At 72.6% G+C, this 13,965-nt stretch overlaps 1 protein-coding gene across 1 annotated transcript in view; it reads left to right on the top strand.

Moving 5' to 3' along the window:
• COL9A3 (collagen type IX alpha 3 chain) overlaps positions 1-13,965 on the top strand; it is a 20,490-nt gene continuing 6,525 nt past the window's right edge. Inside the window, exons 1-27 of the mRNA XM_058287387.1 lie at positions 1-74; positions 1,505-1,774; positions 2,059-2,127; positions 2,925-2,960; positions 3,502-3,574; positions 4,128-4,181; positions 4,494-4,529; positions 4,791-4,814; positions 4,996-5,049; positions 5,534-5,587; positions 6,208-6,249; positions 7,033-7,089; positions 7,536-7,589; positions 7,921-7,974; positions 8,106-8,159; positions 8,574-8,627; positions 9,057-9,110; positions 9,718-9,771; positions 10,035-10,088; positions 10,206-10,259; positions 10,650-10,694; positions 10,797-10,850; positions 10,957-11,010; positions 11,216-11,269; positions 11,365-11,436; positions 13,120-13,155; positions 13,666-13,710. Of these exons, the coding sequence (XP_058143370.1) occupies positions 1-74; positions 1,505-1,774; positions 2,059-2,127; positions 2,925-2,960; positions 3,502-3,574; positions 4,128-4,181; positions 4,494-4,529; positions 4,791-4,814; positions 4,996-5,049; positions 5,534-5,587; positions 6,208-6,249; positions 7,033-7,089; positions 7,536-7,589; positions 7,921-7,974; positions 8,106-8,159; positions 8,574-8,627; positions 9,057-9,110; positions 9,718-9,771; positions 10,035-10,088; positions 10,206-10,259; positions 10,650-10,694; positions 10,797-10,850; positions 10,957-11,010; positions 11,216-11,269; positions 11,365-11,436; positions 13,120-13,155; positions 13,666-13,710 (1,635 nt within the window). The remainder of the gene's footprint in view (positions 75-1,504; positions 1,775-2,058; positions 2,128-2,924; positions 2,961-3,501; positions 3,575-4,127; positions 4,182-4,493; positions 4,530-4,790; positions 4,815-4,995; positions 5,050-5,533; positions 5,588-6,207; positions 6,250-7,032; positions 7,090-7,535; positions 7,590-7,920; positions 7,975-8,105; positions 8,160-8,573; positions 8,628-9,056; positions 9,111-9,717; positions 9,772-10,034; positions 10,089-10,205; positions 10,260-10,649; positions 10,695-10,796; positions 10,851-10,956; positions 11,011-11,215; positions 11,270-11,364; positions 11,437-13,119; positions 13,156-13,665; positions 13,711-13,965) is intronic.

Genomic DNA, 13,965 nt, shown 5'->3' on the forward strand with positions numbered 1-13,965 from the left:
ATGCCGGACGCTTTTCCCCGAACGAGCTCTGGAGTCAATGAATCAGACGCAAGCGCCTTGGGTCCGTCCTTCAGGTAGCGCCGAGCCACAGCCATGTTGGGACAGACAGACAAACACGCCAGTTGGCAAGTAAGGTGTGCTCTGCCTCCTCCCGTGTCACACGGGGGAGCCTGGGTGCCGCTCACTGGAAAGGGGAGGGGTTGCTCGTCAGCACCAGCAGCAGGCCTGCTGGTTTGTCTTTTTACAGCGTGAAGAGTATTTTTATTAGGTGTAGCGTGTTACAAGTTAATAGACTTTTATTTGCGGAATTCAACCTATGATCATTCCACTGAAGTCAACTTAATTCCTCCGATGCTTGAAACAAGATTAATCTTTTAAAAAGAATCCATATCTGTTTCCAGTCAGCCCTACACGATAGCAGGAGTGTTAGGTTATTTCCAAGAGTTCTGGAGCCAGCTTCCTTCCGTAGCTCCAGGACATGACGCCTTGAGGTGAAGCACATTGGCAAACAGCCCAGGCCTGTACTGTCCAGATTTCAAAGATACATAGCATGAAAAAAATGTGAATTCTCATTGATGTTGTTTGCATTATTTCTATGGAGGTAGAATGTTCCCAGTGGGCTGAGCGCTGGCAAGCAGCAAAAAGCAAGCCTGGTGGGGGCTTTTTTGTGGTCAGCTCCACAGCAAATCAGAGTTCTAAGGCCCTGGTAAGAGGCACCACTGCTTTTAAGACGCCTTTTCCTGGATTCAGCGTTCGCTCGGTTGCTGAAGATCCTTGACTGTTTCCAGGGTTCTGAGAGCCTTGGTTCTGGCCCTTTCAGCTGGTTCCTCGGTGCTTCTTGAGGGAACGGGAGCTTGCAGCTTCCTGCGGCAGCCGGGCCGCAGGCTGGTAGCTGAGCTGTGCTCCCGGCGCCTCTTCTTTCCCTGCCCTGTTAATTCACAAAAGCCACAGCCCCCGCCTGCAGGAGCGGGGCTGGCCAGCGCCCCATCAGCCCCCCGGGCGCATTTCGCCAGGTGTCAGGCCGCCCGGTCAGCCCCTCCGATGCCTGGATACCCCCGAGGCCCCAGGGTGCCCCCCAGGCGCTGCACCTGCCCTGCCCTCGTGCCCCCCACCCTAAGGGGAGGTGCAGGTAGCGCAGAGCTGGCGGCTCCCGAAGTGCCCAAGGCCGGAGGAGAGGGGCAGCCCGTCCCCCCGGGTCACTGCTTCACTGCCGCAGTGGCTGGCGGGGACAGGCAGGCCCGGGTGTCCCCTCACCTGGTGTAGCCAGGCCGGGGGCACATCCTGGCTGGGGCAGGGCCCGCGTGCTGCCCGGAGACCTGTCGGGGGAGGGGTGGTGAGGCCCCCTCTCCCTGGGGAGGTGCTGGAGACACCCACAGCCCTGACGAGGGCGGCCCCGTGGCCGTTGGTGTGGGGGCCGCCCCCTCCCCCAGCCCCTCCTGGCGAGGAGCGGGGAGCAAAGAGCGGCTTTCTTCGCCGCTGAAAGGTGCCTCTGTGTGGCCGCCAGCCGCGACAGCTTCAGCGCGGAGACTGCCAAGGACTGGCCGCCGGGCCCTCACCTGCCCCCGCCGCCCGGCGGGCCCCGGGGGGCCGCAGCTGAATGGGGGGCTTGTGCGGCGGCGGGGGCGGGGGCCCGCGGCCCTCGGCCCGCCCCCCGCGCCTGGAGCCCCGCCGCACCGCGGGCCCCGCGCAGAGCGCGCCAGCAGGAGCAGCCATGGCCGTGCCCGCGCTGGCCCTGCTGCTGCTCGGGCAGCTCCTGGCCGGGCCCGAGGCGCAGGTGAGGCCGGCGGGGGCTCGGGGTCGGCCGGCGGCGGGCGCAGCCCGGGGCGACCCCCGCCCGCCTCCCGGGCGGACCTCGGGGCTGGGCCTGGCGGGGACGCATGGGGGCACCTTTGATCATGGGGACCCAGCCGGCCGGGTACACCCCCCGGCCCCTTGAGCGACAAAGTGCGGCTGGGGCTCCGGGGTGCAGGGGGGCGGGCCCAGGAAGGGGAAGCTTCTGCTCCGTCGGGGACCTGCGCGGGGCGGTGGAGGCGCCTAACGACGCGCTTCTCCTTTTAGAAAATGGGACCGCGGGGGCCCCCTGGCCCCCAGGGGCCACCCGGCACGCCGGGCAAGGACGGCATCGACGTGAGTTTGGGGGGGCACGGGCTCCAGGGGTCTAGCTTCGCCCCCGCTGTCCTGAGCCCCAGCCCGCTGGAGAGGAAACCGAAGCCCACCTTGAGGCAGGCGGGGCGGGGAGGACAAAGCATCCCTTGTTCCCCCGCGGGCAGCCAGGCCATGGCTGCGGAGGCCCCGCCTTCGGGGGGCCTGGGCCCTGGGCTTGGGGGGTGCGCCCCCCTGGCCGGGTGGAGGCTGCGGGTCTCACTGGTCCTAGAGTCCACCTTGGAGGGGCTTGGGGCACGTGGCCTCCAGAAAGGCACCTTCTGGGGAGCAAGACCCCCCAACCCCTCCCCATGAGAGGCAGGGCTCCCTGCAAGGCCTCCCTCACTGGTCTTGCTTCTCTGGGGGCCTCAACGGAGGAATGTGGAGAGCCCCCCGAGGCCCCATGCCCTGCTCTGCGCCACCCCCCCCCCCCGGCTGCCACGTTGGACCTGCCCTGTGGGCACCTCCCGCCAGCCTGCCCAGCCCCTGCGCTCGCCCTCCGGGCAGGCGTCCCTTCCAGGCCTGGCCTCCGAGCTTCCTCTTCAGCTGGGATGGGTCGGGGCCCTGGGGGTCCTTCCCGGCCCTCCTGGGGTCTTCGGGGGCTACTGCCCCGACCCGACGTAGCCGGAGGCCCCGAGCAGAACTGGGAGCCCCTGCCCAGTTCACGGCCCCTCGCCCCTGCCTCGGCCCCCAGCCCAGAACGCTCCCTGGCCAGGCCCAGCCCCGCCCCCCGGGGTGGGTTTTGGGGGTGCACTGAGCCCCTGGGGTGTCTCCCTCTACAGGGAGAAGCTGGTCCTCCAGGCCTGCCCGGAGCCCCGGTGAGTGGCCCCGCCCGCTCCAGTCTGCGGAGGAGGGGGCGCCAGGGGACAGCGGGTCACTGACGCCCGTCCTGCACGCTGGGCCCTGGGGCGGCCCCAAGGGCGGGGGACAGGCCTGGGGCTGGGGGCAGCGCTCGGGCTTGGACGCTGGCCTTGGACCTGTGCCCCAGTGGGAGGGGACGGTGCAGCCCAGCCCAGGGGTCAGAGCTAGGGCAGGGACCCCACCGGCCCCTGCACCCCGCGCCCCCTTTGGCCCCAGGGTCAGAGGGTCCTGTCTGGACCCCCGGGGGTCCCTCGGAGGGACCTGCTGGCCCTCAGCTGGGAGGTGGAAGTGGCCAGGGGGACATCCACGGCCCTTACCAAAGACGGGGCGAGCCAGCTGGGGTGTGGGGCGGGGTTGGGGGCAGGAGTGGGGTTCCTGGGGTGGGGCCCGCCTCAGGGTGCCGGGCGCCGGGACTGGAGAACACCGCCCGCCCTGGTGAGGGCAAAGGCCGGACCTGGCCCTCATGCCCTCACGCCCCTGCCCTTTCCTCCTGCCCAGGGACAAAAAGGGGCCCCAGGGAAGCCGGGAAAGCCGGGGGAGGCCGGGGCCGCCGGGGCTGCCCGGAGTGGACGTGAGTACCCGCCCCTGCGCGGCGCCTCCCAGCCGCCCCCAGCCGGGCCTGCTCGAGCGGGACGCGCCGGGCACGGGGCCCTGGGCCGCCAGCCAGGCCTGCGGGGGTTGGCGCCACCCCCCAGCGAGGCTGGGGCCCCCTAGCCCGCCCCCGGCCCTGGCCCCGGCCCCTGCCCCCCTCCCCAGGCCCCCACTCCAGCCCCCTGCACCCCACCCCAGCCCCCTGCACCCCAGCTCCCTGCCCCAGTCCCCTACCCCCTACCCCAGCCCCCCTGCCTCCCGCCTGCTGGCCGCCTTCTGTGCCCCGGGGCCATGCGTGGCCTTGGTCTTGAGCCCGAGAGTGGGGTCATGGCCGTGGCCGGCTCCCCACCGCCTGCCCCTTGCACCCCCAGCCTCTGGGCGCCTCAGGCCAACAACTGCAGGGGCCGAGGGGGGAGCGGGGGGGAGCCAGAGAGTGGCCACCGCCCCTCTGGACTCACAGCAGCTAAGGGGGAGCCCCCGCCTGCCTCCTCCCCGCAGTGGACGACCCAACGCCCCCCCCGCCCCCTTCACAGGGTCTGACTGGGCCCGACGGACCCCCTGGACCCAAGGGCGCACCTGGAGAACGGGTGAGTGCCCGCCCAGGACCCTCCGGCCACGAGCCGCAGTGCTGGCACCCCGAGAGCAGCCCGGAAGACTGGGCTGGCGTGAGGAGAAGGCGGGCAGGGGGGCTCAGGGCGGGCTCGAGGCCGCCCACCTGGTCGGGCTGGCTGGAGGCGGGGCCCCCCGGCCCCGTTCCAGGAGGGTACCCTCCCTCTGCTCGGTCCGAGCCTGGGATGGAGCCCCCGCGCCTCACAGGGGAGCCTGGGATCTGGGGACCTCAAGAGGCCGGGAGGGGCTTCGCACGCAGCCCCCACCTGATGCCCCGTTTCCGCCTGCAGGGAAGTCTGGGACCCCCAGGGCCTCCCGGGCTTGGGGTGAGTATGGGGCTTTGGGGGGCTGCGGGGTCCCTCCAGGGCAGGGTGCGCCCCAGGACCTGGGGCCCCTCACCCTCGTGCATGTCCTGGCGCGGTCCCCGCTCCGGGCGGTGTCTTCTCTTCCCGGGTAGGGGGTCCCCTGGGCCAGACACCCCCTGAGGCGCTTTCCCCCGGGACCCACCCATACCACCTTCTTGGGGGGGGGCGGGGGGGCGACGCCTCGAGTTCCGGAGAGGTGACGTCCTCTGCTTGGCTCCGCAGGGCAAGGGGCTGCCCGGACCCCCCGTGAGTACAGCGACCCCGGGGCCCCTCGACAAGCAGCCTGGTGACCCAGAGCTGCCCCCACACCCACGGGGGGTGGGCTCCTGTGGGCAGTGGTCCTGGGGGACAGAACCCCTGGGAGCCTCGGCAGGTCTTCGGGTGCAGATGCCGCACCCCCCAATCCCTCGTCTTTACCCCCCGCCAGGGAGAGGCAGGAGTGAGCGGGCTCCCAGGTGGACTCGGCCTCCGGGGCCCCCCGGTGAGTGGCTGCCCCCCACGAGCCCCCACCAGGGCAAGGCTGGGCTTAGACTACCTGCCCCCAGGGCACGGCAGGAGCTGCCTCCTCCCCCTTCTCCCCCCTTCTTCCCTCCCCTCCCCTTTTTCCTCTCCCCCCTCCCTCTCTCCCCCTCCCCCTCCTCTCTACCCCTTCCCCTCCCTCTCTCTCCCCTCCCCTCTCTCTCTCCCCCCTCCCCCTGTCCCCTTCTTCCCTCCCCTTCCCCTTTCTCTTACTTCCCTCTCCCCTCTCCCCCCTTCTTTCTCCCCCTTCCTCACCTCCCTTTTCCCCTCCCCCTCCTCTTTGGCCAAAGCCCTGGCTGGCGCAGGGAGACCTGGCCCGGGGGGGGGGGGGGCTGGGAGGCTGAGGGGGCTGGGTGCATCCCCCCCTAAGGGGCCCAGCCTGGGCGAGGGGGTCACCTGGGGAGGGGGGCTGGTCCTGCTCCACCTGAGCCATAACCCCCTTCCAGGGCCCCTCTGGACTTCCAGGCCTCCCAGGCCCCCCAGGACCCCCCGGACCCCCTGTAAGTACTGGACGGAGGAACGCCAGGGTTTCTCAGGGCTGCCAGGGCAGGCCCTACCCGGACCGTGGTGCTGGGCGGGGCTCCTGGCCCCCCGGCCCTGTCTCCTGGCCCCTCAGCCCCAGCTCTCCGGCCCCCTGACCTGGCCCCCCGGCCCTGTCCCCTGCCCCCCCAGCCTCCCAGCTCCGGCCCCCAGCCCTGGCTCCCAGTCCCCCAGCCCCGGCCCCCAGCCCCGGCCCCCAGCCCTGGCTCCGGGCTCCCCGACCCGGCTCCCCGGCCCTGGCCCCTGGCCCCTGGCCCCTGGCCCCCCAGCCCCAGCCCCCAGCCCTGGCTCCCTGGCCCTGTCCCCTGCCCCCCCGGCCCCCCAGCCCCGGCCCCCAGCCCTGGCTCCCGGGCCCCCCGACCCGGCTCCGAGCCCTGTGTGGATGTTCCCAGCCACACGAGGCAGGGGCAGCACAGCCGGGTCAGTGACTGGGGGACGGTCAGGGCTCAGGCCACGGCGGTCCTCCTGCCCCCAGGACAGCACTGCCACTTGGGGAGGAGGCCCAGAGCCTGTCCCCGTGGGGGGCAAGGGTTGTGGTCTGAGGGGAGGGAGGCGTCCATCGACGTTCTCTGCGTTCCAGGGACACCCGGGGGTCCTTCCAGACGGTGCTGCTGACGTTCAGGTGGGCACCGCGCCGTCCATGGAAGGGCTGGGGCGGGAGAGTCAAGCCTGATTCCAGCGCCTCAGGGGCCCCGTCTGGAGGGGGTGTGCTCTGGACCCCCAGGAGGGCGGGCTCGGAGCAGGTGGTCACCCAGTGCCTGGAGGAGCGGGTGGGGGGCTCTCAGCCTGAGCTGCGCTGTCCCCCACGAGGCCACCTGCCACACAGAGCCGCTGCGGTGACACAGTGACATTAGCACCCAGCCCAGGCCCAGCGTCTCCACTGCGTGAGCATGTCGCATGCTTGGTGGCCATGTATGGCTGGCGCTGGCAGCACATTCCAGCACAACAGGACACCCAGCCTGCAGCCGGGCTCCCTGTCGCCGTGGAGAAGAGGAAAGCAGCGCTGGGCAGGCGCCCGCTCTCCTCCTCCTGCTCACGGGCCACGCGGGGGCTTGGCGCCTGTCGAAGGGGCCCTGAGTGCCCGCACTGTGCCTGAGAGTGTACTGCGGAATGGTCTAGAGAGCTCCTTGCCTCCAGCCCGGGCGGCCCCTCTGGGAGCAGCAGGCCCCTCTGGGCTGAGTGGAGCCCCCCGAGAACCCAGGGGCTGCTTCACGGGTCGAGGCGCCTTGCAGAGCACAGCCTCCATGGCCAAGGGGCTGCTCAGGGCCCGCGGCCGGCGAGATCGGGGTCGTCGGGGCTCGCCAGAGGCCGGGCACGTGGACAGAGCCGCCCGCGGGAGCTCTGGGCACTGACCTCAGCTTGGGGGGTCTGGTTGGGGGTCTGACCACCCTCTGTTTCCCAACAGTGTCCAGCCATTTGCCCCCCGGGCCCCCCGGGCCCCCCAGGAATGCCAGGGTTCAAGGTGAGGGGGCGGCGGCCCCAGAGGGGCTGGGGGACCGATGGATCCACAGGAAAAGGGGCTACCCCCTCCTTTCAGGGCCCTGGTTCTGTCCCCTCCTTGGTGACACACTGGGGACAGGTGTGGCTGGGCCAGAACCCGGCCGTGAGGGTCTGAAAGGTGGGGGGGGGGGGGTTGGCTAGTGTCCCAGCCCAGCCCCTCCCCCACCATGCGTTCCCCTGCCCTACCCTGCCTCCCCCTCCCCACCCTATCTTTCTTCCTCCTGCACTGCCCCCCTGCCCACTCCTGGACTGTGGGGGGCCCTCAGGCAGGTCCCACCGTCTCTTGGCCTCAGTTTCCCCCGGGCCAGGCCTGCTGTCCTGACCTGTGTGGGGTTGAAGCAGGCACGGCCGAGGTGGGGGGGCAGGCCCAGGGGCCTGGGGTGACGCGAGGCGGCCTGTGGCTTTCAGGGACCCAGCGGCTACAGAGGGGAGCAGGGAGAGCCTGGCAAGGACGGGGAGAAGGTAAGGCGGCGCTGCCCAGGAACTGGGGCAGTGGCCTGGCCGGCGCAGCCAAGGGGCTCGGCCACTGGGACGCCTGCTGCGCGTCCCCTGGACGGGCTCGGCCAGTCAGGGCTGGGGGATTGCACAGGGTCTCCAGACCTCTGGACGGACCCCCACCCCCGGGCCTCCAGCCTCCTGCGACCGCACCGCGTGGACGGGTCCGCCCAGCACCTGTGGGGGGTGGGCTTCGGGCCCGGCTGCGTCCATGCACTGGCCAGGGAGGCCACGGGCAGGGCGGGGGGGGGGAGGCGCCTGGCCCTCAACCTTGTCCCCCTCTCTCTCCTCCCTGCAGGGCAACCCCGGCCCCCCCGGGCCTGCCGGCATCCCAGGCTCCGTGGGGCTGCAGGTGAGACCAGGCAGGGGCCGGGCAGCAAGGAGGGGTGGGTGCCTGTCCCGAGGGGGCCCCAGAGCCAGGCCCCCGGGGCTCCCAGATCGGGGCCATGGCACCCCGGCGGCATCTCCCGCTGTCTCCTACAGGGCCCTCGGGGGTTGCGAGGACTGCCGGGGCCGCTCGGGCCCCCTGGAGACCGGGTAAGTCTGCCCCCACCCCGGGGGCGCCCAGAGCCTGCCCACCCCCAGCCTTCAGCCCGGGCGCCCCCCCCACCGCTGGTGCTGGCCCGAGCGTGAGGACACGGGTGACTGGTGGCCCGGGCTGTGCCTGCCCCTCTGGGCCCCTGTCCATGTGTCGAGGGGGGAGGGCTGGACATGGACGTCCCCCCGGGACTCTGTGGCAGCTTTTGTGGCTTAGGCCAAAGGGAAGTGGGGCTGAGGGGTGGGCTCGATGGAGGCCTTGATGACTGCCGGGGCGGGGGGAAGGGGTTGGGGCCCACCGGGCGGGGGTCAGAGGGAAGCAGCTGTTCGTGGGGGGCGGGCCTGCTGGGGGGTGGGGCCCCGGGGAGATGCCGGCTGCCGACAAGAGGCCCAGGCGCCCCCTCCTCTCCACAGGGTCCCATCGGGTTCCGAGGACCCCCTGGCATCCCAGGGGCACCCGGGAAAGCGGTATGTGTCCCCCACGTAGGGGGGCGGCGGCCCCGGGCATGCCCAGTTCTCTGCCCCTTTCCCTCATTCTCCCCAGAGGATGCACCCCCCTGGGCTGACTCCACCCAGTGAGCACCCCCCAGCCGGCCCTGCCCCTGACCCCCAGGCTGGCCCTGCCCCCCCAGGCTGGCCCTGCCCCCCCAGCTGGCCCTGCCCCCCCCAGCTGGCTCTGCCCCCACCCCCCAGGCTGGCCCTGCCCCCCCAGCTAGTCCTGCCCCCCCAGCTGGCCCTGCCCCCACCCCCCAGGCTGGCCCTGCCCCCCCAGCTGGCCCTGCCCCCACCCCCCAGGCTGGCCCTGCCCCCCCAGCTGGCCCTGCCCCCCCCCGCCCCCAGTTCTGCTGTCCCAGCTCCTGGTGCTGCTGACGCCTCCTGTGCCCTTGCTTCCTCCAGGGCGACCGAGGCGAGAGGGGCCTGGAGGGGGTCCGCGGCCCCAAGGGAGACCTCGTAAGTGGAGGGGCTCAGTTCTCGGGACCCCTTGGCAGAGGAGCTTGGCCTCGTTCCTGAAAGGTGTTGGGGGGTCACCCGGCCCTGTCCTGGGAGTGGGGGTGGGGCGAGCCCTAGTGAGGGCCTGGCCCCGAGGCCCCCGCACCCTCCTTGCCCAAGGAGCCCCTGCCCCCGTCTGTGCGCCTGGCCATCGGCCCGGGGCGCCTGGCAAGGGCGTCGGAGGAACGGCCCTGGGTCGAGCAGCGCACACGCGTGCAGCCCCGAGACGGTCCAGCGTCCCACGAGACAGACTGCCCCGCTGTGGCTGCCTCCGTATGGCTGCCTCCACGTGGACGCCCCTGCCGTGGCTACCTGCGCATGGGCACCTCCGCGTGGACGCTTCCACTGTGGACGCCCCTGCCGTGGACACCTCCCTGGGGGCCCCCTTTTCTCTCCCAAGCCCTCTTGGCTGAGAGGCGCGTCCGCAGAGCCGTTGCAGAGCGCTGCGCCGTCCACAGGGCGCAGTCCCTCCGGCGCGCTCTCAGCAGCACAACCCTGTGGCCCACGGCGGAGGCGCCCGGCCGCCCACGCCCCAGCTTGGGCTCCTTTCGTCGCTTGTGTCTTTCAGGGCAGGTCTGGTCCCAAAGGAGTCCCTGGAGGAGCCGGGCAGGGTGGGGAGCCGGTAAGCGCAGCCCGGCACGCGTGCGCCCAGCTCAGCCACACGGCAGGCGCCTAGGGAGGGTCAGCCCTCGCCCCCCGGGGTGCACCCATGCCTGCTGGCCTCTACGGGTGCCACCTCGTCCCGTGAGACCCCAGGCAAGCCCCCAGGCCGTCAGGGTCTGGCGGCTGGGGGGGGGGGTCCTGGAGGGCGCCGGTGAGGACAGGGCTGCAGGGGAAGGGGCGGGCGGGCCCCCTGCTTGGAGCCTCACGCCCCCTCGCCCCCAGGGCATGCCAGGCAAGGACGGCCGGGACGGAGTGCCGGGACTCGACGGCCAGAAGGTCAGTACCGGCAGGGGGGTCCTGGGGGCTAGGGAGGAGTCCTGCTGGAGGCCCGGCCCCCTGCCCCCGGCCCCCGGCCCCTAACCCCCGGCCCCCGGCCATTGCTTGTCCCTGCAGGGAGACGCTGGTCACCACGGCGCCCCTGGAGAGAAGGGCCCCAACGGGCTGCCGGTGAGTGCCATGGAGGGAGCCGGGGTCCGGCTGCACGATGAGCAGGTGGACCAACATGGCCTGGCTCCTGCGGCCCTGCCAGGGCTGGAGCTCGTCAGGCCTGGCGCCCAGGGGTGCTGCTGGGAGCCTGTTGCGTACGGACGTGCCGTGTCACACGCCACCTGGCTGCTCTGGGCCCTCTCCTGGGGGTCCCTGAGGGGCTCCACACCAGCAGCTGGAGGGGCAGGGCCCATGCGCTGAGACACATGCTGTCCCCGGCCCTGTGCCCACGTGCCCCCCCACTCTGCACCCCCCTTCCCTGCGGGCTCCCCCACTCTGCACCCCCCTTCCCTGCATGCCCCCCCTTCCCCGCGCCCACACATCGGGCAGCTGCGACCTCTGACCCTGCAGGGGCTGCCCGGACGAGCAGGATCCAAAGGCGAGAAAGGAGAACCGGTTTGTGGCTTCTTTCCCTGGGGTGGGAGGACCCGGGACGCAGAGGGGACCTGGTGGCAGAGGGGACGCAGTGGACACAGCCCTCCCTCCCTCCCTCCACAGGGCAGAGTCGGAGAGCTGGGTGAGGCCGGCCCCTCGGGAGAACCCGGTGTCCCTGTAAGTACCCCAGCCCGACTGGCCCCTGGCCCCTGCTGTGCATCACGCGGGAGCCCCACCCTCCCACCCCCAGGCCGTCCCTCACCCCCCCTTCCCCCACGTGCAGGGAGACGCCGGCGTGCCCGGGGAGCGCGGCGAGGCCGGCCACAGGGGCTCGGCGGTGAGTGGGGTGCTCCCTGGCGCGGGGTGCGGCTGGCGTTCTGCCCGGGCAGGGAGGGGCGAGGAGGTGCGGGCACCCGGCCGGGCTGCCGGCCTGCGCCCAGGAGGGGCGGCTCTGAGGCCGGTGGCCCCGAGGGGGGCGCTGCGCCTGTTGACAGCGGCGCGGCGGCCCCAGCCCCCCCGCTCACCTCCCCTTGGTCTTTCAGGGGGCGCTTGGCCCACAAGGCCCTCCCGGGGCCCCCGGGATCCGCGGCTTCCAGGTGGGTCGTGGGGGCGAGGGCTGAGGCCTGGGCGGTCCGGGGGGCCTGCCCTGGGGGTCCCCACGGGGTGCTCAGGCCTGGGCCTCTGTCTGCAGGGCCGGAAGGGCAGCGCGGGGGACCCCGGCCTGCCGGGACCCCAGGGCCTGCGGGGCGACTCGGGCGACCGGGTGAGTGGCGTCCCGGGAGGGGGCTCGGGGCCCAGCCCGGCGGGGTCTGGGGAGGGTCTGGGGAGGCTCCCGTCACTTTAACCCGACTTGGGAAACCCTGGTCCTCGAGCACCGCAGCCGTCCCAACTCTTCATCTGGAGGCAACTTCCCGCCTGTCTCGGAAGAGCCGGTGGGGCGGGCAGGGGTCTCCCTTCACACCTGCGATGCCATCGAGGCAGGGAAGCCAGGGCCAGCCAGTGGGGTGGGCAGCCGGGACGAGGGGCCCGGCCCTGCCCCTGCCTTGGCCGCGGACCCCTCCCTGCCTTCCAGGAGCCACCGTGGGTGTGTGTGGGGGGGTTGGAAACGGCTGCTGGGGAGGACAGTGGCCCTTCTTAGCCTCCAGCCTGGAAACCCAGGGGTCGGGACTGGCGTCCGAGGCAGTGGGGAGCTCTGGAGACAAAGGCCAGTGGGCAGCCCTGCCCCTGCCCTCTCCCTGGCCCTGGCCCGCTCCCTGCCCCGGGCCCTCTCCCTGCCCCGGGCCCTCTCCCTGGCCCTGGCCCTCTCCCTGCCCCTGCCCTCTCCCTGCCCCGGTCCCTCTCCCTGCCCCGGGCCCTCTCCCTGCCCCGGTCCCTCTCCCTGCCCCGGGCCCTCTCCCTGGCCCTGGCCCTCTCCCTGCCCCGGGCCCTCTCCCTGCCCCGGGCCCTCTCCCTGCCCCGGGCCCGCTCCCTGCCCCGGGCCCTCTCCCTGCCCCGGGCCCTCTCCCTGGCCCTGGCCCTCTCCCTGCCCCGGACCCTCTCCCTGCCCCGGGCCCTCTCCCTGTCCCGGGCCCTCTCCCTGCCCCGGGCCCTCTCCCTGCCCCGGGCCCTCTCCCTGGCCCTGGCCCTCTCCCTGCCCCGGGCCCTCTCCCTGGCCCGGGCCCTCTCCCTGGCCCGGGCCCTCTCCCTGCCCCGGTCCCTCTCCCTGCCCCGGGCCCTCTCCCTGGCCCGGGCCCTCTCCCTGCCCCGGTCCCTCTCCCTGCCCCGGGCCCTCTCCCTGCCCCGGGCCCTCTCCCTGCCCCGGGCCCTCTCCCTGGCCCGGGCCCTCTCCCTGCCCCGGGCCCTCTCCCTGGCCCTGGCCCTCTCCCTGCCCCGGGCCCTCTCCCTGCCCCTGGCCCTCTCCCTGCCTCTGGCCCTCTCCCTGCCCCTGGCCCTCTCCCTGGCCCTGCCCTCTCCCTGGCCCTGGCCCGCTCCCTGCCCCGGGCCCTCTCCCTGGCCCTGGCCCGCTCCCTGCCCCGGGCCCGCTCCCTGCCCCGGGCCCGCTCCCTGCCTTTGGCCCTCTCCCTGGCCCTGGCCCGCTCCCTGCCTCTGGCCCGCTCCCTGCCCGCCACCGCGGCCTGGCTTCCTCCTCACAGGCAGGCTACCGCCTCGCTCCCTTTGGGGTTCTCCTCGTGCTGTTTACTGAGTGCTCCTCCACTCGGGGGAGCTCAGGGGGGGCCCAGCGTGCCGCAGCCTGCCCCAGTCTCCTCCCGCAGGAGCAGCCTCAAAAACTAAGCGTCCACCTCGGGGCACACAGCTGGGGGCACCAGAGGGCCACAGGCAGGGCCGAGGCCGCCCAGGGGAAGCCGAGGCGTGGGGCGGGGCGGGGTGCGCCCGGCGCAGGGGCCGCCTCGCAGGGCCGGGGCTGCGGGGCGCGTGGCCTCTCCTCACCGCTCCCCTCTGCCCACAGGGCCCGGGAGGCGCCGCAGGCCCCAAGGGAGACCAGGTGAGCGCGCCGAGGGGCCCGTCAAGGCCGAGCGTGGGGGCGGTTCAGCCTGGCCGGGCCTCTGCCCGCCCCTCTGCCCAGCTCTGCTCTGGGTGTTTCCAGAAGCCGCCGAGCGGCCGGGGGGAACCGGCTTTGTAAGGCTCGAGGGCCGAGGCTGGTTCTGCAGAAGCGCCTTTACAAAGGCGCCGCTTTCCCGACAGCACTTGCCCTGGGCAGGCCGGCGCGGGGCCTGCAGTGGCTGTCCCCTTAGTCCTTCTGACCTCCGGGTAGCACCAGGGCCTTGTGGTCTCGGGGAAGGAGCTGGAACAATCTAAGAAAGCCTCCTGGTGCCACCCAGCGGCCTTCTGCCGTGCCTCCACGGCTCGCGGCCCGCGCTGCCGCGTGGCGCTGCACAGCCTCAGGAGCGGCCGAAGGGCGAGTCCAGGCCCAGGCCGGGCAGTGCGGGGACGGGCTGCCACCAGCTCCCCAGTGGCGCTCACGCCACGCTCTTCACCTTGGGTGTCGTTGCAGGGCCTTGCGGGCGCCGACGGTCTTCCTGGGGATAAAGGAGAACCGGTGAGTGCGACGGGGCGAGCCCGCGAGCGGCGGCATCTGCGCTCGGGTGGGGCGGCCGCAGCGCCAGGCAAGACACAGACCGCAGGGCGTTGCGGGTCGGCCGCAGAGGCGGAGCTCGGTGGTTGAGCGCCTGCTTCCCACGAACAAGGTCCCGGGTTCAATCCCTGGTACCTCCTAGAAACAAACACCACGCTGGGCCTGTGCAGTGGCCTCGGCCCCTGTCCTGAGGCCAATGGCCAGGCCTGGCAGGAGGCG

This window comes from Dasypus novemcinctus, chromosome 24 (genome assembly GCF_030445035.2).
Source record: "Dasypus novemcinctus isolate mDasNov1 chromosome 24, mDasNov1.1.hap2, whole genome shotgun sequence".
Lineage (NCBI taxonomy): Eukaryota > Metazoa > Chordata > Mammalia > Cingulata > Dasypodidae > Dasypus > Dasypus novemcinctus.